The sequence below is a fragment of the Corvus kubaryi genome, unplaced genomic scaffold (assembly GCF_017639235.1).
Source record: "Corvus kubaryi isolate FWS band 111438036 unplaced genomic scaffold, C.kubaryi_AGA036_p1.0 130, whole genome shotgun sequence".
NCBI lineage: Eukaryota > Metazoa > Chordata > Aves > Passeriformes > Corvidae > Corvus > Corvus kubaryi.
In genome coordinates, this window is record NW_024580665.1 from 3,657,565 (window position 1) to 3,683,474 (window position 25,910).

The 25,910-nt window shown below is 43.1% G+C and overlaps 1 protein-coding gene across 3 annotated transcripts in view; it reads left to right on the plus strand.

Annotated features, from left to right (window-relative positions):
* The first annotated feature begins 1,966 nt into the window (after window positions 1-1,966).
* Window positions 1,967-25,910, plus strand: part of GAB3 (GRB2 associated binding protein 3) — a 66,483-nt gene continuing 42,539 nt past the window's right edge. For all 3 annotated transcript variants that reach the window (XR_006016169.1, XM_042028610.1, XM_042028621.1), the window contains exon 1: window positions 1,967-2,445. Coding sequence is in view for 2 of the 3 variants with exons in the window: in XM_042028610.1 (XP_041884544.1) it covers window positions 2,374-2,445 (72 nt within the window). In the remaining variant the exon portion in view is untranslated. The remainder of the gene's footprint in view (window positions 2,446-25,910) is intronic.

The following is a 25,910-nucleotide window of genomic DNA, read 5'->3' on the forward strand; positions in this document are numbered from 1 at the left end:
GATACACCATGTCTGTGCAGTGGAGGTGACGGCAGAAATGCAGGGACAAGGATGGGGACTGCTGGTGATTTAAGCAGCATTATCACTGACCACAGCAAAGACAGAGCCAGAGCTCTGCCTAAGGCTACAGTCTGCTATTCAATATTTAAATTCATCTGGTAGCCCAGTCTTCTTTTTCCCCTGTCCTGCCCCCTCCCCATTCCTTCTGCTGCCTTTCTGCAAGTGGTTATGCAGCTGCACAAGGGAAGCCATCTGTCTGAAGGATGATCCAGTAAAAAATGGATATTGTTAGGACACTGCAGGGATAACACATGAAATGTATCCTAACTCATTTTATTTTGGCAGTTGGACGTTTTAAAGCCTTTAATTTAAGGCTACTGTATCTGTCAGGGTGACACAGGCAAGTCACATATGGAAGGAAAGTGTGATTTTCCTCCCCTAAATAAGTTCCATGGCTGGATTTATCTCTTCAAGAAGAAGTGTTGCAAAGCCTTGTTCACAAATCTGCTATTAAACATGTGAAGTTGTTAAAACATCACTGTGGATAATGGATAAATGAAGCTGAGTGAAGGTGGTAGTCGAATAGAAGGTTGGGAATTAAATAATACTGCAAGACTGCATGAAAACCACTCTCAAACAAAACATTTTAAAAAGTCAGAGCACATTTGAAATATGTTTATAGTTTATTCAGAACAGTTTTCATTTATCGTAGGATTCTTTTGAGACCAGTGATAATGTAAAGCACTAGCAACAGGAATCTATGAGTTTGTACAGATTTATTTATATTTTTACGTAAATTTACATAGGGCCTGTACTTATACAGTTATGCCATTTATAGTACATATTATATTAAATATAATAAATACATATTGCCATCACACTTTTGCTTAAAAACTTGAAAAACACAATCATGTTTCTAGTTTGTGAGATTCCAGAAGTGACACTGCCAGCTGCTGCAGCCTGCCCTGCTAAAGAGCCTCATCAGAGACCTGAAAACTTCTGTGAAAACATTAAACTCTCCCATGGGCCTGCTGGTGCTGATCACACCTTGCAGAGCCAGGCTGCACTGTAAGTGCTGTGCCTGGTCAGGGGCCCATGAGACTCCTCTGAAGTAACAGATTTGTGAAATCAGTGAAGAACCACTGCATCCACTTTAACTAAGTCAGAGTTTAAAAAGTCTTCTGAAAAATGAACACAAATTGCCCTGTCCTTGAAAAAGCAAGAGTTTCCCACCCTGGAAAGAGGCACAAACTGCAAGGATATCAGCAATGTTATGCACTCTGTGGGCATATTTTTCTATTTGTGACAGTGGAGAGGCAAACAGTCTCTTTGAAGTCACTTTCTGAAAAAGTATATTTCTAAAAAATCTGTGATAATGTGAGCAGAAAAATCAAGTTTATTCCTATTAAATCCATACAGGGGGCTAAATGCTACTGGGAAAACCACTAAATCCACAGACTGACGAAGTTTGGTAAATGGTGGAAGCTGCAGTGGAGGTTTCATTGCGGACTGACCCCACCGGCGCTGGTTTTGCCTCCCGCTCCGGCCAGAGCCCTTCTCTTGCCGGGTCACCACGTTACCTCACGGGGACCTCCGCGGTCACCGCTGCCTCCAGCGCTCCCACGGCTCAGCCGCGGGGTTCGCCCACCCCGCTCCGCCGGGCATGGACAGCCAGAATCCCCGGGGCTCCGGGCATGGACAGCCAGCATCCCCAGGGCTCCGGGCAGGCACAGCCAGCATCCCCGGGGCTCCGGGCAGGCACAGCCAGCATCCCCGGGGCTCCGGGCAGGGGCTGCCAGCATCCCCGGGGCTCCGGGCAGGGGCTGCCAACATCCCCGCGGTGCGGGGCCGGGCTGTCCGGGGCGGTGCGCGGGAGCCGCCCGCTGCCGGTGCCGGTGCCGGGGGTGTCGCAGCCGGCGGCGGCGAGCCCCGGCCGCCCGTCACGTGCTCGGTGTGTTGCATTGTGCAGGCGGCGGAGGGAGGGCTGGCCGTGTCAGTGATCAATGTCATGACTTCTTCCGCGGGCTGGAGCCGCAGCAGAGCGCAGCTGAAGGAAGCTGATTGCTGCGAGTGCGAATTGGCTGGGAACAATACACACACACGGCCGCGCACCCGCACGGGCGGACACACGCCCGCACTCACCGGCACACACACGGGCGGGCACGGCGCGCACACCCGCACGCATCCAAGCGCACACATCCCAGCGCACACGCACACATCCCAGCGCACGCACCCGCATCCCAGCGCACGCACCCGCACACACACACGCGCGGGCGGACGCGCACACCCGCGCACACCCGCACAGAACAAGCACACACGCACAGGCAGCCCGCACCCTGGCTCCCGCTCCGCCGCTCCGCGCCCGGGGGGAAGATGAGCTCGGGGGACGTGGTTTGCACCGGATGGCTCATCAAATCACCCCCCGAGAAGAAACTCAAGAGATACGTAAGTGCAGAGGCTTTGCTGATATTTTTTTTCTCGCTAAAGGGATTTCGGCATGTGCTCGCTGTCTGACTCTCCCTTTGAAATCTCTCGTCCGTTTCGGCTTCACCTTGGACCAAAACAAAAAGATTTCCAAGTCCATGCGCTTACAGAGTATTTTAGTTTTCACCGACATTCTTGTGCCCTCTGGAATTAACCTTTCCCGGCTCGTAAGATTATAATACTTCAGCTGTTATGCAACATATCTTAGGTTAAAAACCACATTTCGGTTTCAGTTAATGTTGCCGTAACTAACAGAATTGTAACAGAATTGCAGATGTCACTTTTCCAGGGACGGACAAGAACATCCTAAAAAGAAAGAAAGAAAAAAAAAAACCCGAACAACCAAAATTCTAATAGTTTAGATTCTGGGGCTTAGCTTTGTTAAGATGCTCTGTAATTTCTATGACACTTGCTAACGGCAACATCTGCAATCGTTTTATTTACCAATGCCAGATGCAGTTGTTAGCAGAAAGCTTCGCTTTTGGTCTGTGATAAAGAGGTGCTGGAAGATGCTGTGCTGTAAAGTTCCTGATAGCTGAAAGGTGAAGGGAGCTCGGGAGCTGAAGCGAGCCCTGCATGGAGATCTGCAACTGCACTATGGGCCCCTTGTTTCATTCACTATCTGTTTGCCTGTTTGTCTGGGGAAAAAAAAAAAAAAAGGATGTGTGTTGCAAACATAGGAAACTGTCTCATTGCAGGGCTGCGAGGAAAGCACTCCGGGCAGGAATAAATGACCCCTAAAAATTTGCTTGGGACAGCATTAAAAATCTAAGCCCCTCGTGGGCCATTTTGCATACTCATTTGTGATGGTTCTTCTTCAGGCATGTTATTATGTTGTTCTGCTGTAACACTTTTGGAACCGATAATACCCATTTGAGTCATGCCCTTCTAACCTGACTTCCCCCAGAGCTCTGCACCGTACTCGAAGGATGCCACTGGCCGTGTCTCTGGCGCTCCGAGCCGTATGCACAGCTTACATCATTTGTCGGATTCACTTCTGTTTATCAGCATTTTCTCTGGAGTGCTGATGTTAGCTTTTCCCAGTAATATGAGGCATAACTGTCTCATGAAGAATATGGTGGATGTCATTTGGTAGCGTATTTTTTCTTTGGCTAAAAACTAGCAGAAAGGATAATTTACTGATGTTGGAATTTATTTTTAACTTATTCTAAGCCAGAGTTTCTTCTTTTAGACCACAGTATTGCATTGAAATGGCTGAATATTTGCTTTGTTCAGTTAGCATTTTCCAATTCTAAAATAACCACTATGATGTGTCTCACGGGAGCTGCAAATAAATTATGGGCATCTAATTTTTGCTATATTTTGTAATGAGTGCACTAATAGCACTGTATAGCAGGCACAGTGTAAGAGCCACTGATTCACTCAGCTGATATCATTAGTAACTCTGTCAGTGAAGCTATTTTTGATGACTCAATATTCATAAAAGGGTAAAGTAGAGAAAACAGAATGTGATAAAGCTGGGATTTGAAAGCCCCCATTATACAGTCAAGATAATAGTCACAACAGGGGCTCTGATCAGCTCACGAGGCTACTTGCAGTCTGCTCTGCTCAGATTTTGCACTACAAAACCAGGGGAAATTTGGTCTATGTTATTCTCCAAACATCAGCCACTAGATTAGCCAGATCTCTGCAGATTAGGCCTTGTTTTCTGGTTAGGAGGGTAAGCTAGTCCTTTGTTCATAATAAAGCAGAAAGAAATCTGCTGCAAGTACAGCAAAGCTTAATGTCCTTTCTCATATGACTGGTTACACAGTGGATGCTACAAACCAAATGGAAATTGTCTCTCACCTGCTGTAAACTACTTTTCCCCTATTTTTCATAGAGTATCAAGAGCATGGCAGCTGTGCATCTTGCACTGGGGTAGCAGATAGCTCAGGCTGAACCACAGTGACTGCTTAAAAACAACAGAGCTTTAAAACAATGACTGTTTAAACTGACTTCAGTAGGTGTCAAGTGTCAATCGCTTACAGGAGAATGGTGTTGGCTCTGGCTCTGAACTGACAACATACATAAATCCCCGAGTTCAACACCACCCTTTGTGTTCAGCTGGAAAAGCCCATGGTCTGAGCCGGCGCTTCCAGGGAGCTTGAAGTGCCAGCTTGGCCTGCTGCTCATGGGACCTCTCGTACACTGCCCAGCCTCACTTGCTCTCATGGGGTTGTCTCCCAGTTTACATTTTCCTGAGTTCAGTGTCCGGCCTTTGTCAGGTCCGACCTGAGGGTCCCGTGTTTTACACACAGATAAATTCTTAAGCCTCCACCTATTACAATCACTAAGAAAATCCAGTTAATTTCAGTGGAATCTGTAGTTAACAGATCAGACAAAGCAATGAATTCGGGTTGTGAGATTGGGAGCTGCAATAGTCCCACTGAAGCCACTGGGAATGTTTGCAGTGTTTATAAAATTAAGTAAATTAATCTTTCCAAGACTAGAGCCTAGAGACCAAAGTATACCTTCATTTATATTTGTTTTCTGATGAAAGCATTAAGTTTTCTATGCATAAACAAGTCAGAATTTGCCTCTAGGTAAGCAGAACATTATTTTCAAAACTTTGAAAGTGAAAAGCAGGTGCTAAGAGTCTATATTTTTCCTGTAATGTCTTACAAAGCCGATGCTCTTAGTAGCACTATTCTTAGAAGTGTCTTATCATTCCCTAACAAAGGCTGCTCTCTTGCTTGTGCAGGAAACGAACATGAGATTAATTACCCAAGTGTAACTTTCTGTAAAAACAGAGAGCTTAATGCTAAACACAGAGAATTCATTAGAAAGCACAGGGAGCTTTGCTACAGCAGGCAAATACTCTAATAGTGATTTAACAGCATGGACAATGCTTTTCTCTCTGTCAGATACTTGAACCGTGAAACCACCACGTCAGCCTATCTAAAGAGGCAGTTGTGCAAGGAGTCTCCCAGGAGAGTATTTGGTGCGCGTTGCAGTTCTTTGTCCTCTAAGTGTGACCTGAAAGCTGTGCTGCTTTCATTTCCCCACTTGGTTCCAGCTTTTCTCACCAGAAGAGGTCTGTGTGGGCCTGAGGGGTGCCAGGGAACACCCAAAGCTGGGGAGAAGCTGGGTATGGGGCAGGAGACAGAGAGGAAGAAGCTGCTAACAAAAACTAAGAAGTGGTGGTGATGGAGGTAAAGTCCATCCTGCTCTAGACCAAAAATGTTAAGTTTCAGGCACAGCATGACATTCAGCCCCACAGGAGGAAAACCCACTGAAGATTTTTGCTGTTGATGTTAGTAGATCATAAATACCAGCCTCTGTGGGAATTAGATGTAACGGAGGAATCTGCTTCGAGTTTGATGGGTTTCACAGTTCCTTATATTGGTGCTGAGTACATCCATCCCAATTCTGAAAAGTCAGCACTGAATAGCTGGCTCCTTGATAGTTTCCATGTGGAAATATATCTGATCACTGACGGTTATTATTTGTTGTTTATTTATTGGGGGGAGAGGGGGGGGGGTGGAAGGAAGGAAGGAATGGTTTCATGGCCTTGAAAACAAAGGACTGACCACAGCCAGTGCAAAAAGTCATGATTAAAGGAAAAACAACATAGAAGAAGGTCCAGAGAATGTCTAATGAAATAAGAGACTGGTGCTATTGAGAAGACACATTGCTCATGCGCTGACAAGGAGGAAGAAATGGGATTTTTAACACACTGCTAATTGCAACCTCTCCTCAAATCGCTGTCCCACTGTTTGTCAGACCAGTGAGGAACAGCAGCGGTAGCTCTACTGAATGCCCTGCCGGTGTTTACTTGCTCTTAGTGTTAAGTTACATGGTTTGCAGTAGTAAAGGGCCATATACAGATGCTTGTTTGTTGTGAGTCACTGCAGCTCCATTTAAGTCAACGCTGCACAGCTGTACCCCAGCTGAAGAGCTATTTTTAATCTTCAGCACTATACAAATTGATGAGGGAAGACCACTTGCTCAAAAAAAGGCAAGTTTCCCACTTTACTTGAGTGACTGATTTCTTCAAACATTGTTGAAAATCAAAATTCCTTGTCAGCATTTCTAGAACAAGAGTCCCAAATGGACCCCATATTAGAAAATGTAGCCTTGCACTTCTACCACACTTCTCCTTGGAGTGTCTGGTCTGGGAAGACAAAGGCTGTAAATCAATGGAGCCGATAGCAAAGCTGGTGGAGCAGTGTTCTCTCCTGCTGTGTCTGTGTGTGGGGCAGTAACAGAAGGGCACAGCAGAGCCCTGCCCGACATCTCTGACCGTTGGGGGATCTGGCAGGACCCAACCGCAGCACACCAAGGCTGGGGGTTTAGAAGATAAGAGAATCTAGACAACTTCTCCATTTTTAGCTGAAGTTCTGGTATTTATCAGGAGAACAAACAGGAAGTTACTAGGAAGAAAAAGTAAAGTAGAATTATGGAAGAATTTGCTCAAGTAATAGGAACAGGAGCTGCAGAGCACTGCGAAGGGCAGGTGGGATGGAGAGCATCTGCTCTCTGATCCAGCATTGGGCTGCTGTCACCAGAGGACACTGCCACCCCCCCCGAAAGAAATCCCCAAGTGCTTTGTGAGCTCAAGTACTTCTTCTGCTGGTTTGGGGGAAGTTTCTGAAAAATATCTCTCAAGATGAAACTTCAATTTAATTTTTATCCATAAGTCTTTTTATTTCCAAATGCTTCTTATAAAGCCTCGCCTCTTGAGTCCTGTCCCTTCTGAAGAGAGAATTCTGGCCAATTTCATACTTGTCTGGAATCAATATCCCGAGCTCCCTGAGTTTATTTAACCAATTTTCACAGGTTTTGTAACTCTGGTTCATAGTCTGGGCGGATGTAGGAGTCATGTCGGATGCAGAAAGTTGTCAGAGCCTTTTAGCTCATTCCAGTTTTAAGTTTTGTACCTATGTTTTTCTCTGTTGTTACTTCATTTTAAAATCCAGTGTGCATTCTGTCTATCTGTTTTGTGTATTAAAAAAGAACTGAATTTAGAGAAAATGAAGGCTTTCAAACAGGAGCTCCTGTGTGGCAGTCTACATGTTCCCTTCTCTGTGAAATCCTGTGCAAATTGATCTCACTGGTAAAATAACAGCAGAATATTTATGTTAGGGAGGAGTTTCCATCACTGGAATTAAACATTTGTAATTAGCTATGTGCAAATCAGACCTTGTTTTGGTAGGTTAAGTGCAATGTTTATTCTAGACCGTTTTCTTCCATTTTAACGATGTTTTGATAGTTTAAATGCAATGTTTAATGAGATAGGTTGACTTCTAAGAAAGAAATAATTTCTAAAAAACACTGCTGTTCTTGGCAACCTGTATATCAGAATAATTTCCCTTGAACTATTTATTTGGGTGGAGCCATAATAGTCCTGAAGCCCCAGCTTAATCTTTGGCTACATGTTTTCAGTGCACAGGAATGTCCAGCTATTGGTTTCTATTCAAAACAGAAACACACAAGTTATCAGGTCTTTGCATTCAAAAATAGAGCCTAAAAAAACCCACGCTAGTTTGAAATAGAGAAGGAAATGTTAACTTGAGTGGTAATTAAACAAGTGATGCAGTCAAACATGGCTCAGAGGAAAATGCATTACAAGTTGTACTTTGGTGAAGTCTTTGTTGTAGTACTAAAACTTTGGAAATATGGATAAGCACATTACTTCTACCAATGATGCATTAAAATGCTATGAATATTTGTTATGAAAACTTGATAGGTTTTTGGGAAAGGGACAAGTTTATTCCTAAAGTGTTACTCGTTAGAAAAACAGTCATTTTATTTGCTTTTTTGTCCTTTTCATTTGATTTGGAAATGAATTAGTAATGTGATAAGACAAGGAAAAAATGCTGGGTTTGAAATAAAATTTGCATGTCAAAACATTACATCCAGCCAGATAAAATACAATTTCTTCTCTCTCATTTAATTGTTAAATAAAATGCAATGCTTTAACTTTTAAATGGTTTTTTGCTTTACAATAATATCCTTGCTTTGTTTCAGCTTGTGTTGCATCAGGAAAATAAACAAACAAACAAACCAACAATCACATAGCCATGCAAAACTCAGTTTTAAAATGTGTTGCAGCTTAGTACTTGTTAAAAATAAACCTCAACTGATGCCTAGTCCCTTTCTGAGGCTAATTCATTCATAGCTTTGTAATTGTTAGAATGAGACAACTGTTCCTAGAGATTTTGTTATTCCCTTCCCTCCTGATGCCAAAAGCCCCACCTGACCCCTGCAGTCAAAACTGCATTGTTGCTTTCCACAAAAGCCCTGAACAGCACATTTCAGTTATCCAGGATCCCTTTTTATAGAGCATTTTACAGAAAGGCAGTAAAATGTGGTTATTAGTATGAATTTGAAATTACTTAAATGAGAGTGTTAATTTAAATGGAACTTAGATTTTCATATGAAAGTTTTTGACTCTTTTTTGACAATGCTTTTTTTAAAAAGACAATACTTTCTGTGAGGCCTGTTAGTGATAAATATTCATCCTGTGACTCCCAAGTCTCGGGACCATGGGTTATGTATTCATATTTCTGTTGGACAGAATAATGGCCATGAGGGGACCCTTTCTAACTTCACAACTGTTGTAATGTCAGCAGAGCACATAGTTTGTGAACAATCTGTTTTTACATACCAGACTTGCAAACTGTTTGTAGAAGTTCAAGGATTTTACAGTTGTGAAGGCATTTTTTCAAGCTGACACGAACTGGTCGTGCCAAGGAGGAGCCAATAGTTCAGAACAAGCATGAGCTACGTTTTACTTGCAGACTTTACAAACTGAGCAGTAGAGCCTCTAAGTTTACCAGAGTCCTGGGTTTCTAAGCACTGGGAGAGCCGGCTCTGTGTGCCTGATGTAAAGCTGCGCTTCCAAGGGCTGTTGCCAGTTCCACAGAAAAGCCCCTGGCATTCAGAGGTGACTGTGAGCTGATCAAATCACTATGGGAGGAGAAGAAACATATGAAGAGATGCCAGCTGAGTTTACAGTAGCAGTGAAGAAACAGTTTCAGGAGAAGTGATAAACTCCTTCGCCAAGTGTTCACTGCTGTTCCAGCTACATCATCTGGATTGTTTACTAATATTTATAGTGGAAGCTTTGCAAGCTTAAGAAGTTTTATTTTTAATAAGTTCAACATTTTGAACCCATCCTAAGAAAATAATTGCATTCTCACTGAGGCCTTAGGTTTAAAAATAAGAAGCACTCAAGTAGCTCAGGGAATTGGGTTTTTTGAGATTTTCAAGTGTGCTGCTCCCACTGAAAAAAGGTTTGCAACATGTTTTCGCTCTGTCCTCCCCTGACTCCAGGCCTACTTTTACAGGTCTTCACTGGTTAACTTTCCTGGTAAAACTGTGGGATTTGGACTTCAGCTGAAAATGGACTGTTACTCCAATTCCATTTTATACTTTTTCAGATAGTCCTTTTTGACATCTAACTGTCACATCAGCCTTGAGATACGGACTATAGAATAATGGGGAACTGGTTTTGAAAACTGATGGAAAACCACCAGCTAAATCCCATCATTATTTCAGAATCCTCCCCAAACTCCCGCTATCATCTGTGCTGAGCCTGAGAAATAGTCACGCTGAAACGTCATTAAGACAAACAAACAGAAAGGTTAGGGAACAATCAGATAGGCATAGGAAGAACAGGCTTCGTGGTGGTGACACTGCTTTGGTTCCCCTGTGCATCCCTCTCCTTTGGGTTTGCAGACTGGAAGCTTAATAATTCTGGTATTTAAAGGCAAAAAAAGAGAAGCATTTATTGAAGTGTTACTAGATTGCAATGCTTTAACAGTTTTAATATGTTCATATGTTCTTTTTTTTGCTTTGCTTTTTTTCAAATTCACAACTGAAAGTACTGTTGCTATGTTACTGTAATGGTGTGTAGGCTGCTAAATAAATAGAGGGAGTTTAGTCCATGCCAGAAATAGAAAGCCAGGTCAAAGGTGACATTTGGGACATGTTGAGGGAAAAAAAAAAAAAAAGAGAATATATAATTATTTCTTTCCTTCCTATCATTCTCTTCAGTCTCATTAAACCCAGACGACTCAGAAGGAAATTACAGCAGAACTTCTGATCATGTCACAGTATAAAAAATTGACACCTTGGGCGTTCTAAGTCTTTTGGCTTTGTTCTTTGCAAGAGCAAATGCACACAGTAGAACAGTGGCACCTCACACTCCTGTGAATTGAGCAGGTACTTGGAGGTATCAAAGGACACAGGGACTGCTGAAAATTCACTCTGCAAAGGCACGCTTGGAAGGGAAAATCTGTCAGAGGAACAAGCTTTGAGAAAAAAAACAAAACAGGAAATTTGAGTCCATTGTCCTTTTTGGGGTAGTCTGGCAGGTTCCCAAGGACCAGATCTACAGCTCAGGCTCTTTGTGAGTAGCCCCATGTACCTGCCTGCACCTTCGGCTGCCTGAACGTCTTCATGAGCCTGCCTTGTGAGCGTGCACAAGGGCAGGGGCATTTCACCCTCCTCTGCTGCCTGTGCATGCTCCTGCTGTACCTTGGCACCACGAGCTCTTGTTCAAGCTCCAGGGGCTCATGCAGTAAATGGGGGGCACTGCAAGCCACTTAGGTGAAAAGCAGAGCCCAGCCCTCCCTCCATCCGTGTGAGCTGGAGCAGAAGCAGCCCTTATCCCAGGAATGAGCCCAGCAGCCTCCTGCCTCGCAGAGGGAGGCCTCTGACTTCATTTCCAAAATGTTATGGCAGATGCTGGAAGCTCCGGGCTGTGTTCCTTGAGCGCCACGCTCCTCTCCCCTCCCAGCACCGCCGTGGGCAGGCACAGTGCCCTGATGGGCCCTGCCTTGCCCTTGGCCCCGCTGCTCCCCCAGAAGCATCAGCAGCTCTGAGCCCAGGCAGAGCAGCTGGGAGCTGTCAGACCTTCCCCTGGCAGGCGGCAGGACGCAGAACGGCACTGAGTTAATTTAGCACATTTGTAATTAATCTGAAGATCTTCTCTTTAAGTATATATGTTTACTTACAAACAAATTCTTCATGTGACACAATATGAGGCCTCTAATTTCTTTTTGTGTTAGGGAAGAAGCCCACAGCAAGAACCTAAACCAGTTCAGTGCATGCAATCCTATTAGAGATTTCTTGGTGTTATTTTTGTAGTTCCACAAATCTGTTACCTTTCTGCAAACAAACAAGTAGATGTTCCCCTTACCCAAGAGACCTTTGGATCTGAAGCATCCCAGAAAATCCCACATTTAGCATAAAATTTATAGAAGAGGATTAAATTAGAGGTACAATGAGAGCCAAAGATGCGACAAATCTTGATCCTAAATTGCACAGGGTTTAAAATTTTCTTTGTAATCACTCCTTGAATGAAGGTGTGGAATTTGAAAAACTAGGAGCATTTCCTCATATGGTGGATGTGAATAGCTGGTTTAATAAGATACTTTCCTAATTTTCAGCCCCAAGCCAACCCCTAGTGCCTTAGACCTTGGGGTGTGTCTGTCTTTCTGTGTCAGAAAACAAACAAGTAGTTTAGGATCCATCAGGGTTGTTTATTTACTTTCATCACGAGTTTGCTGCTGTAATTGGTTGTATTCAGTATTCAGCCTCACACTGAAGGAGAGGGTGTTAGAGGCTTTCTTGTCCCCTGTGGAGTTCAAACCCTCATTTGGACTCTGTCAAATCCTTTACCCTTGCCAAAGACTGCATTTATCTCAAACCCTAAAGTGCAATTACTATGATTTATCTTTCTTTGGAGAGAATAAGATTTTACCAGGCATTTTCTCCACAGAAGTCTGCAGCTGGGAGAAGAGCAACCTACAGCCTGTCCTTTCCAGGCCTCTGTTGCATATGCTCAGCAAACTGTCCAGTTTTAACCAGCAGCAGCAGCATTGCTAAATGGAATGAAGGATGAATTATACCCTCTGCAGTTCTGTTATATTGTCCTCCTATGGGACCTGTTTGCCTTTCATTATATTTCCAGGTCCTTGAAATGATCTTCTAAAACTTTAAGTACACTTGGTGTGCTGGTTGGTAGATTAAAGCAGTTGACCCATTAGAGTAGTCCAGATGGGCTGCAGGGATGTTTCCTGTGCTCTTTGTTGGGGCAAACAGCTGGGTTGTTAAACTGGATGAAATTATGCCAAGGCAGAAGATGGCAGACGTGGCCAGCTTTCAGATAAGCTGTAGTTAGCTGGATGAAGATTAAGCATATTCACATTGCTGCTCTCAGTCACTGTGAACTCCCCTCACTGTGCCACTTACCTTGTCATGGGGCCAGAGCTGCTTTAGTAAACTTGCCATTAGAGAGCAGGTGACACGAGTTTGGGAGGTGAAGAGTCAGGGGGAGCTTGTGTGAAGCTGTAGCTGTGCAGTCCTTTCCAGAACACAGTGATGGAGAGCAATAGCCATAGAGATGCACCCCAGTGACAGGTCTGAGGAACAATTTGCCTGTAGTTTAGCAATCTGAGCTATGTGAAGACTTCAGCAGTGGTGGCTCTAATTCTCATATGCTCAGAACATACTGTGCAGCCACAGACAGGTTTCAGTTTGACTTGTTGCTCGGGTTTACTGGATTTGGAAATGGAACTGGGATCTCTATATGAGCATATTGTTGTAGATTTTAGTTCAGAGACGGGGGTTTTTTTAAAGAAGGTATTTTATGTGCCATCTATACATATGAATAAAATATAAAGAGCAGAGGAAAGCATTCGGATAAAAGACCTTATAGTATTAATGGGCATAAAGCCTAAGATCAGTTTGTTGTAGGGCAGCTGGTCACTTCTGACTTCCAGCTAGGGCTGCTGCAGTCAGAGTACCTGTTTTGAGTGGAAACATGGTTGTGCAGAATCACTCCAGATTTAGTTCATGGTGCACAATCTTCATGGCTCCTTGCTGGGATGACAAGAAAAGGCACATGAGCCTGCAAGGCAGCAGCAGCAGCAATGAAGTGTTGTAGCACAGCTGAGTCTGTACCATCTAGCACGAAACTTTTCCCTTCAGAGTCAAGTGCACCCATAAAGAACAGAAAGGCCAAGTGAACACTGGCTTTAATAAGCTGCTGGAATCAGGCAGGTGCACAGTCAGACTGCAGGTTAGATCTGAAGCTTTCATTTGCCTTTATGAGTTTGCACGAATCTGCTTGGAACACCTCTTTGTCCTCTCTGAAAAGGTTTCAGGTACAAAGTACTTAGACTCATCAGAAAAAAACTTTAGATAGAAATGGCACCTCATGTTCTTTAGGAAAACAAGAGCCTAGAGAGAAACCAGAAGCTAAAAAATACAGTCTCAAATTCTAACCTATTATGACCGTATTTATGGTCATAATAATGGGGAACATTTAAATGGTCTATTTTCCTACATATTCCTTACTACTAACAACAGTACCTTGTGACTGGTGATGTCTTGTCTCCTTTAAACACTGAACTTGAATATCAGGGTTGAGCTCAAGGCTTTCCTCTTTAGCTTTTGTATGAATTGACTGAATGCAGATCAAGTACAGAGCCATGATCCTCTGCAACAAGGGAGTGGGAAGAGAAAAGCAGATAGGAGGATTTTGCATCCCAGTGGAAACCCCCAGATCTGCCATTATTATCAGAGCTCCTGGTAGCTCCAGTGACACTGGGAGAGATGGTATGTGGTATAGCAACTGCAGCATTTACCAGCTTGTAATTGGAAAGTGGAAGCAATGAATGGATATGAATATGTTCAAATGCACAGTTTCTGTTCATTTTGTGTAACATCTCACTCACAAGATTTTCCACAAAAAGATTTTTCAGCAAGATAAAATTATGGTGAGAAATAAAAGCAGAGTTGCAGAGAAATTGGTAACTTCTTAAAAAGAGTAAACTGTCACTGAAACGTCTCACTTTCTATTTGAGAGATAAAATCTATGCATGGTGCAGCCATTTTTGCTTTGCCTGGCATAAGATTTGCATGACTCATGGCCAACAGTGTGCTGGGGACCTAGAAATACAGAATGCAAAAGCAGATGCTGGCTGCCGGCTGGGGGATTCCTGCAGCATCTCTGAAATGCTGACCCTGTTTGATGGGGCAGCACACAGAGTGCAGGCCAGTGCATGTAATGCTTCTCCCCAGGTGAGGGCATTGATCTGAGGGGTGAGAGACAATGCAAAAGCTGCCAAATACCTCCTGTCCTAACAGGCAGTCCCTGCTGGTGAGGATGGATGATGTAATGGATCAAGCAGGAGAAGAAGGTTTGCAGTGAGGAGGGTGTAAGATTTGAAAGGCTGCACGTAGGAATGAGGAGTCGCAGTCCTAATTTGAGTAGCAGGCAGCTCAGCAGATGGCCCAGCAGACGAGTTGCTATGCACCACGGCATGTGTGAGAACACAGAATCACAGAATGGCTTGGGTTGGAAGGGACCTTAAAGATCATCTCATTCCAGGCCCCTGCCAGGACGCCACCCACTACATCAGGTTGCTCAGGGCCCCATCCAACGTGGCCTTGAACACTTCCAGAGAGGAGGCAGCCACAGCTCTCTGGGCAACCTATTCCAGTGCCTCACCACCCTCTCAGTAAAGAACTTCTTCCTAACATCTAATCTGAACATGAGAATGGTGGTGAGGCACCAGCACACACAGAGCCCTGCCCTGTGCGTGGTACAGGGACCCATCAGATGTCATGTTCCTTACCCCAGCTGTGCCCTCCATCCCCCATCATGGTGCTTTCCTGGCTTGCACACCGAGCTTCCCACAACAGTATTTAATTTTGCTGTTCTGCAATACAGCCATTTCCTCCGCTGTGCTTTGCCTTCCCTCTCCAAACAGAGCAGAGCTCATCTCCAGCAGTGGAGGTCCTTGCCAGTCACAGTGACACCAAAGTCACATCACTGACTTCTCCTGCCTGAGGCAACAGCTCTCAGGCTGAGCTGGCACCTCTCAGGCAGGAAAACCTCGTCACTCTTTGGGCCACAGAACAGCCTTGCTGGCATGTTTTGGGGTTATTTCCTACAATTCCAGTTCCTCCAGCAGTGAAGTCTAGTAGCCAGAGATGTTTCATATGCATCCTATGTGACATGCACCTTCCCTAACAACTTCAACTCTTTGGGAATTTTAGGAAAAAACTTCAGAAAATCTCAAAAAATCTCTAAATCTCTTTAAGAACTGGATAGTTTGCAGCTGACTTCTCCAGAGGATCTGTTTTGCTGCTTGCTGTTTGTGAGTCCTTGGGGCTCCATTTGCAAATCACCTAAGCACTTATGGCTAGATGCTGGAAAAAGCATCTTTACCCCTAATAGTTTAGAGTGGCCGTTGACAACTCACAGTCACATTGTGATGCCACTCAGCATACCAGTGATAGAAGCTTCTTTTTTTCCAGGCTGTTAATTCAGAGCAATATATTCCTGTGGGAAATTCCAGAAATCCATGTTTAGTGATACAGCAATAACCTGTCTCAGTAGCCAGTTTGCATGTAATGCTGATGAAATGGTTGCCACTGACTTGTTCCAAGAAGCTCCATTTCCAATGTAATCTGCAGGAAAACCACATAGATGCATCGTGATGCATGAATTCAGATCACTATAATTAGGCTGATAAACATCTTCTCGGATATTCTTGGGGTGAGTGACATCTTTTTGCTTTAACTGCTTCTGGAGCAATGTAAACTAAACTGAGAACAATGTTCCTTTTATCAATAGCAGAGTGTTCCCATGGAGTGCTCGTGCCAGCAGATACATGGCAGCTCAGCTATGCCAGTAAAAAACGGAGACAGCCCTTTGATTCAAGCAGCAGCAACACAAGCAGTGGTAATCCCTGCTTTCCCACTCACTATCCTGTCTGATTCCTTTTGTTATCTCCAAGTCTTACGAGCATAGTTCAGGTTTTGTGTCTCCTTCACTCTTGGTGTATTTACTCAAATTGCAAACAAAGAGATTCTTTAATCTCTCCTATTTTTACTATAGCCCCTTGGAGCCTGCACTAAGACTTCCCAAAGTGCTAAGCTCATCCAAGGGTACTGTTGGCCAGTCATTGGGGCAACAGTAATTTTGTGAGTCCCCAGTGAAAATTCTTTGGATGAAGTGGTGGACTAGGATACGTGGTTGAGGGTATTTCACTACTGAACCTGTAGAGAGTGTTTAGCAAGGAGGATGTTCTGATCATCCATAATTAAATCCTGTATATACAGAAGCCAACCAGCAACAAAAGAACCCAGGCCTGTATTCACTGCTTGTAAAATCAAACTCTCTGAAGTATCTCTCAGCATAAGGACTGTGAGACAAAGAGGAAAGTTTTAAACTAGTAAGGGGAGAACTTAAACATCATGATCATCTGTCTTATTGTCAAGAAGCAGAAGGATGTTAAAAACTGCTACGCTGGCTGATTTATTTTCAACAAAAATTATTTGGGGGGGCGTTTTACATGCTTACAGTAAAACAGTTAAATAAGAAAAAGTGAGATCCACTAAGACTTTTGAATAACTTTTTTGTTCATAACATGCTTGTACAATAGAGTAGTCAAAATGCAATAATCAGACTATGTTTCTTCCGTGCTTGAACATTAGTGGCCATCTGGAAAATTGTGTGTTCCCTATATTCTCTCAGATCCAGTCCACAGCTGCCTGACTTGTCCAGGGGCTGTCTTTAAATAGGAATGGTGGCAACAGGCCTGGCACCTTTCTGCTAAAGACATCAGAGGAGCTTCTAGAGCAGCAAAGGAAAATGCCCAAGTGCTGGAAAAAATCTTTCCTTTTGTGGAAAGATCTTGTAGAAGATCTTGCTTGTGGCAAGGGCTCTGCCAGTGCAGATCACTTTTCTGCCTGTAGCAGCTTACTTGAAAAACTTCATCTGAAACCGCCAGTTATCACGCTGCTGGTGCAGGGTGTTGCCTCTTCTGTTCCCAGTAACAACTCTGAGCTGTGGCTGGGGTCTGTTCTGGGAACAGGCTACAGTCACTCTCGTTAGTCAGCAAATACCAGAGCCCCAGGGCAGGGACTCTGCATCAGGGAACAGGGAAACGGGGACATATCCAATGCCTGTTGGTAATTCAGTTGTTAAAAATAAATGTTGACTTGATGAACTTCTAACCAAACACCTGATAACAAAGGAACTCTGACATGACGATAAAAGTGCTCAGCTTCTAAGGTCGGGGTATAACTGTGGTAAATGCTGGGGACATCTCAGCTGAGTGGAAAGAAGAGCTGAGGTAGTTACCTAACTACAGGAGCCTTGGCAACTTTGCCCCCTGCTCTTTTGAAACCCATGCCTCACAATGTTATACATTTGACTTACTATTATTCCTGTATTTGCTCAGCTTTTTGGTGAAAATATCATTAATTACTAATTTAGTTCAGTGGAATGAGTCCAACAGTGTGTGTGTGTAGTGCATTTAGTGATTTCAATCCTAAGCCTATAATTGCTTTTTCCTGTATATAATGCTGTTGGGAAAAATTCTTAGTTTCACAGTGTCAAGCCCTTAATTAATCAAGGACCAAACCAGAAGCAGAGAACTCTGGAGAAGATTGTCAGGCATCGGAAGTCACTGGTAGTAAATCTTTGTGGAAACAGTGCCTGGCTGCAGCTGCGGGACTTTCCTTCCAGTTGCACACTCCCATGGCTGTAAATGCAGAGCTGGTTCTTTTCCCCTGTGCAAAGGCAAGGCAGAGCCACCAAATCTATGCTCAGGCACAATCCATGCTCAGCTGTGTCTGACACAGGGAACTCTGGAGCAGGACTGGGGCAGCAGCTTTGTGGTGTGGGAATGCAAGACACACACATGCAAAAAAAACCCCTAAAAGAGTCAGGCTCAGTGCAGCCCAGGACTTGAATGTCTCTTCAGAGGCCTTTGGCTTTCCTGCTTTTGACTCTGTCCAGGCAGCTCCACCTGTCCTGCATTCTTCCTTTGGCGGTTCTCATGGCTAACCCTCAGCATCCATGCATTGCCTGGCCTCCTTGGGTGGCTGTGGCCCATGCTAGCTCACATAAAAGTGAAGCAGCCACAGGCTTAGGAAATGGCAAACAAGCAAAAAGATCTCTCTCGCTGCTTCTCTCCCTTGAATGGCAGCTTCTTCAATCAGGGGCTGTTAAGAGGATCTTGGAACAGGGTCATACTCCTGTGAGAAGGGCTGTGGTCCTGGAGCTCTGGAAGAGCTGGGCTGTCTCTCTCAGAAGGTTTTCTGACACAGAGCACGTGACATCTGTCACATAATGCCGTGACAAAACAGTGTTTCTACCTCAGAGCTGAAGCAATGTGTGAAGTGAAATTAAGCATAGGTATATGTCATGGGTTCTGATTCAAATGTGGATTAGAAAGCACGCAAGCAACAGTCTGTCTCTAGAGACATTGACTCTTTGCAGCAAAAGAATGAAAGTGAAAATATCCTGAAAAACAGTAAAACTAAGATTACTGCCTGGAAAAAATACCAATTTTTCAAATTGGATGCAAGAAGTTGTACAGGGAAGGGGCATGGGATGATTTTAGTGCTTCTTTATTCTTCAGCTTTAGTTGTACATTTTGGGTCTGATTTTACACGATTTTGTACCCAAGAAAAGCTTTAGTTTTCCTTTTAACTGTCAAATAGAAACAAACACAAAATCAGCCATGGAGAAGGAGCCTTGGATTAAACAAACACAAAGTCCTAATACAGCTGGATTCAATGCAATTGGATTATTCTGCCTAATTTTAGTAAGAATTGAAATAAAACCATTGCGGAGAGGAGACTGAGGTTATAGGATCAATATTAGCATTCAAAGAGAGAGACAGAAATGTCTTATGGCATATTTTAAATATTTATTTTGGATTTATTGAAAGATGACTACTCAAATACCCCTAATTCCTAGATAGGCTTAAAATTCCATTTTCATTTCTTTTTAATAAGTCATTGTTTAAATTGTGTGTATTATAATCTCATGACAGTAGCAGTGCAATAATACTAGTATGCACCATCATTCTCAACTTACGTTAAGTAATAAGAAATACACAGAATAAAACATGGACATCTGTGATGGGGTTTAAAAAATTAATTCAAACAGTCAGTAAGACTAGAAGCTCTTTAAGTGCCAAATTATTGTTGCAGAAGTATTCTTTTTATCTATGGGTCATGATTTCCAAGAAACAAGTGAAAAAACATAAACACTTCCAAGCATTTGTCCCTTTAGGCACAGACTGTATTAAAAAACAACAACAAAAAATACTTCAGGGACTGAAAACAAATGCTGGCCAGGGCATTTTAGACAGAAACCAGTAATGCCTAACCTCGTGAACAAGCAAGAAGAAAATCTTCCAAACGGTGTTATTACCTGATTCATGGAAGTTCTCCATTCAGCTGAGTTTTAAAATTAAGTTCCCTATAAGATTAAGGAAACAAATTGGAAACCTTCTTCTGTACCAGAATTCAAAGCAGGAGATGGTTGTGGTAATTACTGGCAAGCAAATAGTAAATACTCTCAGAGGTGAAAAACCACAGAGCTGGAAATCATGCCTCTGCTAAGTTGAGTCAGATTCTGTGCTTAATTACACTGCATGAATAAATTATTGAAAGACACATTTCAAACTTTTTTCAGAGGTGAAAAGGATAATGCAAATTCTTACTTTTGCACAGCAGGGCGAAGTGTGCAGAAGAGTGTAACATCATGGCTTTGCTGCATTATTGGTTTAGAGGTGCCCTTTTGAGTAATACAAGAACAAACATCCCATTGCTCCCAGGCTAGATTAGTATAAGTTATTTAAGCATCTAAATTCATTTTGTTTCCTGTGTGGGTTCTTTGATGGTGGTTTGATCCACAATAAAAAGGTAGTAGGAGTATCAAAGATAGTCTGAGTATCCATGCTGAGAAGGTGAAAGAAAATCAGCATCACACAGTCTTTCATTGATATGAACACTAAATAATGGCACTAGCACTGTTTCAGCTGAAACAAGAAGCACATTGGAATTCCATAAAAGTCAGTATGGTTGATTTTTCTTGAAAATCTCCTGGAGCCAAGCTGAGCAAATACTGTAAGCTTTGGAGCTGCCTGGAAAAGTTATGCTTCATGTTTCTTCTCAAGTCTTCATCTGTCCAAATTCTGCTCTGATTGCACACAAAAATAGCTATGGCAGCACCACAGGGAGGGCCAAAGTCAGAGCAAAATTCTTTGGGTTGTACTTAGCACGGACCATACCCATCAAAAACCACCAATTTCAGACAGTGTTGAGTGTGAAATCAGAAAGTGGCCACAGCTTTTCTGTCTGTTGCAATCTTTGAAATTTCCGCAAGAAAATATGGTTTGCTGGGCAAGCAGTAGTGTCATAAAAACCTTCCGTGCCTTCTTTGGAAGCTTTTCCAGTATTCCTCTATGTCTTACAGTCAACCCATCATTCTGGGGTTAGATTGCTTTTCAACAAATTTCCCTTGTTTGAGACATTACATCGTATTTCTTATCTTTACCATGCACAGGACACATGGCTTTTGTGTGTGTCTGATTATTCTTGTAACCTGCTGAAGTCAGAAAAGAAATTTTTCCCCTTGTTTCTCTAAAGCCAAGATGCTATTCTTCGTCTTCCCATGTGATACTGTTTTCTCTCTCTATGGTCTTCCCTCTAAATCAGAGTCCTGACAAATGGAAGATACACATCCCTTGGCATATCCCTGGAAAACAGCTCCCTGGGATTCTGCAGTGACTTTTAACACAAACATCAAGAATCACCACATTCTTCCTGGGCATTGTAAAGTAATAAAAAAACATATTTTCTCCTGAGAAAAGGCTTTTCTATCTGCAGATGGACTAGATCAATCATTAAATGCTCACGAGTTCACATTTACATTTGCCTTTTGCCATCTCCCTCAGCCTGCCTTTTAAAAGCCTCCTAAAGCCACCAGCTCTGGGCCAGTGCTCTCTGAATGGGCACATCTGTGCCACAGCCACACTTAACTGTGGCTGAAAAACCTCCGTAATCTTAGGGCTTAGAATCCACTCGCTTCTGGCTGATTTATCATCACTGTGAGTGTAACACAGATCTTTGTCCTGACCAGGGGGTATTTCACCTCCCAGCAGGCTTCATTTAAATCTAGCAATTAGACTTGAAGTGTCAGTCACCACATCAGCAACACGCAACCTGGTGGGGCTGCTGCCTGCAGCACACACCATACATGTTGCTTGTTGCACTGCACCCTCACCAGGAACATTTACAATCTCCTTTGCTGAAAAACATGGTAAGGAAGAGTCATAAGTGAAGGAGAAGAGTAGGAGTAATTCCGCATTCAGTTCTAAATTTGTGTCAAGTGTGGGATGAAGTTTAAAATAAGAAAAGATAATAGTTGGGGTTCTGTTGTTTCTTTCCACCTCTTAGTAAAATCATTTTTGGTCATACTCCTTACTTCTTTAAAAACGTAAAATCAAGTGATAGATCTTTGCTAAAGCATTCCATGAGTTAAAATTAAACTTGAAAGTTAGCAAGAGGTGCTACTTGCTCTTGCATTTACTTCTATATTATTTTTTCATGTCAGAAAAGGGTAACATGCAAATATCTCTTAGTGGTTTAAACAAATAAGCCATGAAGTCTAAAAAAAGGAAAGCAGTTACTGCTTTCTGTGTACAACCACTGCTTTCAGAAGTCTCTTTTATATCTGCTGCCTGTGAGTATGACTCCATTTTTACTCAACAATATTCTGCATTGTTGGGGTAGGAAGGATTAGGGGAAGGGATTTTACTAGCTTGGTTTTCTCCTTGAAGGGAATGCCTGCAGTATTCCTCCCCTGGCAACCAGCAAGGACATGGGGAATGGCACGAGGGTAAACCTTGTCTTTCCCTACAGAATTCAAAAGATTTGTTATTCAAAATGTCAGTTAATCCACAGTAGAAAGCTGCAAAGGTTCCATGGTGCCCATCCCTGAGTGCTCCTGACAGCACCCGTGGTTTTTATAGACGTCCTTTCTGTGCGCTGTTCCCTGCACTGTTGCTGTGAACAACACCCACGCAACAAGGGCAACACCTTAAAAGAAATTCTCTCTTCTCATTCAGGGCCACCCTTTTGGGGTATCATGTGCAAGAATTACCTCAGCCTACGCAGAACAGAATTTCTCTCCTCTGCGCAACTCTGGCTTCATGTCTGTAGACAGTATTTTGCACTGATGTGTTTTAATGAAAGCCAGAAGAAGAAACAAAAACTTCATTATATTTTTCCTTTTCCTCTTTAGTGTATTAGGGGTTTTTTTTGACCTTGAGATTTTGGAATTAATTTAATGTAGATCTTGTTCAGTTAAGATGAGGTACACAGCTTTAGAGAACTGGGAGCTCTCTCCAAGTTAGCTTGGCTCCTCCTTTTACATATTTTATTGCATCTTGTTCTGCTGGAAGGTTTGATGCTTCCAGAATGGTGGTTTCTTTCTCATGGTTTATTAGTGAATCATAAAGGTCTTGCTCCATTGTATTCTGATCTTTTTTATTTACTGATAATACACATCTCATGGTCCTCTAGTTTAGCAAAATTGGTTTAATAGAAAATAAATAGAAGCACAACTGAAGTATGAATGATCATTGTCTACGCTTAAAATATATATTATCTGCTATAATATATTTGCTCTTTATTTGTGATTAATCTGGTTTCTCACATTGTACTTCAGCTTTTGGCTTATGTACTTGAAAAGTGTTTGGTTACTCAGCCATCTGTCTTTACAATATCCTAAAGAATCATAATAGATAGTAAATTTTGACTTTTTTAGAGAGGGAGAGGAGTTGAAGAACTCATTGTGGTAAAGCAGCAACACAATGCAGCCTTGTATAAGCAAATGTATTTTGGTTAAAAATAAAATGCAAGGTAATTAATTTGACTAGATTATGGCTTCTCCTGGAAGACCCTACCCCTTCCAACATGAAGTTGCTAATTACTGACACAGCCGAGAGTGAACTGACCACTGTTGCAGGAATAGGAAGAACTGAAAGTGTAAAGCAGGTCTAGAGCTTGAACAAAGTCTTTCTCCTAACTTCAGAGCTCTGGCCTTCAGAGTTCTCTGAAACATATAGATTATGAATACCCAGAAGAAGAAAGATCAGTTCCCAATATTCATAGAGTCCATCAGCCTCCAGTGGGTTCACAAAGCGTGCCTGATGAAGTTCTGTTTGCTCAGGGTTGGCCGCCTGTTGCTCAGGGAGGTTGTGCAGCACCCACCTCTCTGCATCTCCCATGGAGGGGGTGAGCAGGTCACAGCATCTGTGCTGAGCTTGTCTGGCTGAGCTTCTCTGAGGTGGCTAGGAAATTAACTGCCTTGTTGTCCAGCTTAAATTCCTTTTCATAACTATAGGTAAAAAATAAGTGTGTGATTCAGAGCTTGGCTTCAGCTGACCCGTGGGTCGAGCTGCTGTTGTTTGTTTTTGTAATTACTATAGTTACCCTGGAAGCACTCCGGGCATTTAGGTATTTTGACTCCAAAAGCCAGAAATAACTAGTTGGAATAAAAGTGTTAATAGTCTGATGGCTGTGTGAGAGTCACAGCCACAGTGTCCTTTGAGACAAAAGAGAGATTGCTCTGAGTGCAGCACTAGAGAAAGCCCTTCCTCTCTGCAGCCTTACACACACGGCAGGTCAAACTTAAACTTCCTTACTCAGAGCACAAACAGCTCTTCCATTTACACAGTTCGAGCTCCCACAGCCCAAGATCCCTTATCACAGAATCACTGAATCATTTAGGATAAAAACCTTCAAAGTCATAGAGTCCAACTAATTAACCCAGCACTGCCAAGCCCACCTCTAAACCATGTCTCCAAATACCACACGTACATGTCTTTTCAATACCTCCAGGGATGGTGACTCCATCACTTCCAAATACTTAAGGGATCGTTGCAAGGCTTGCAGAAGCAAACCCTGCCTCACTCTCTCTGTTAAACCAGGGGAAGACTTCTTCCCATTCAGCTCCCAGACAGAGAGAGGTTAATTGTGCTGCTGGTTTTGTATGGCCCATTTGCAAATCAAAATTAGTAGATGTCAAACATTCAATACCCAAGAAGATTTCCGTGCCCCTCTCATGCACATGTTCACGCATGGTGCTTGCTTGCCTCTTGGTGCATGGCTTTTGCTTTAGAAGAGGAAGTGTCCCCTCAGTTTCATACCATAGACGATGTGTATGTGTTAAACACATACTGTGAAATATCATTTTTCTGAAAGAAAATCTTCACTAGATGGTTAAATAGGAGCACTTCACTTAGTTGGAGTCAAGATTCTCCTTTCATCTTGCCAGGTACTACTCAGACTTTGGGCAGTGAAAATGTCAGGGAAAACTTGGACAATGGCGAAAAAAAAGCAGGCTCAATTCCTTAAATTTTAGTTTCAATGAGATCAAAGACTGTTCCTGAGCTTGCTGTGAAGCATGTGCTCAAGCGCTTTCTGGAACTGGGACCTAAACTTGAAGGGCAAATTATTTGGTCATGAATGATTGGGCTTTTTTTTTGGTACTCTCAGGAAACAGCCTTTGACAGAAGAGCTTCTGTCAGGCTGAATTTCAGCAGTTATCTTTTGGTCATGAGAGATAGCGACTCTTCTAAGTGTGCTAACCTCACTGGAGTCTCAGGATCTGTGTAGGGTGTTTGTTTGCTCTGTGCTCAAACAACCCTTATCTCACATCACTTTTTGTGGGATTCAGTTAGCAAAACCAGCGACTGTGAACTTCACGCTTCTGCTTACAGCTCCTGCCACCATCCCTGCTCTGCAGGCAGGGCAGATTGTGTGGAGTTTGGTTGTCAGGTGACGATACAGCAGCACGGCTTCCTGCTCCTGGAACTGGGTCAGACAATGACAGTAAGAGGTTGGTGGAGTGTTAGAAGACCTTCAAGAATGGGGCAGGAAGCTCTCAGCTCTGTACTCAACTTGCTTTTTGCAAAGAATTCCAGAAACTTCATGAGAATGAAGTTCACATGACATGCAGGATGATCTAACACCTTTGCTGATGTGAAATTTGTTTGTTACTATGAGAGAGCCTCTCGATGTAGAAGAACCATGCAGGACCGTGGTGTGGGATGCCTACCTGGGTTTGTGTTGCAGTGCACAGTGTGTATCAGGATTGCTGTCAGTGGCCCAAGAGCGCTGGATGGACAAATGAACACCGGGATGCTTTGTGATGGTTTGCGAAACTGTGAAGAGAAAAAGCTGCAGTCTGAAGCTAGCCTGAGCAACAGGCATTCTCTTCTGGGTTTTGTTTTTCTGGTGTAGTAGAGAAAAGCCTAAGCTTACAGGGAGCTGAGCTGCGGTGTTTTACATCTTTTTGTGGTGTTGTGTATTTGGGGGGTTTGATGTTTGTTTCATGGTAAGACTGCTCTCACACCTACACACTGCATTATGTTATGCCTGGCAGACACCCTCACTGCTGACCTGCTTCACGCGTGCTCATCAAAGCGCCAACTACTGCATATACATCATGACCCGGTCTTTTTAATGATAAAGAGGTGTCAGGCATATCTGCATATTTGTTCTCAGATGAAATTCTAGCCGTGTCTGAATTGTGGCTGTAGCCACCAGCTCAGAGTCTGTGAACACCGAGAACGGGGCGGGGGGGGGGG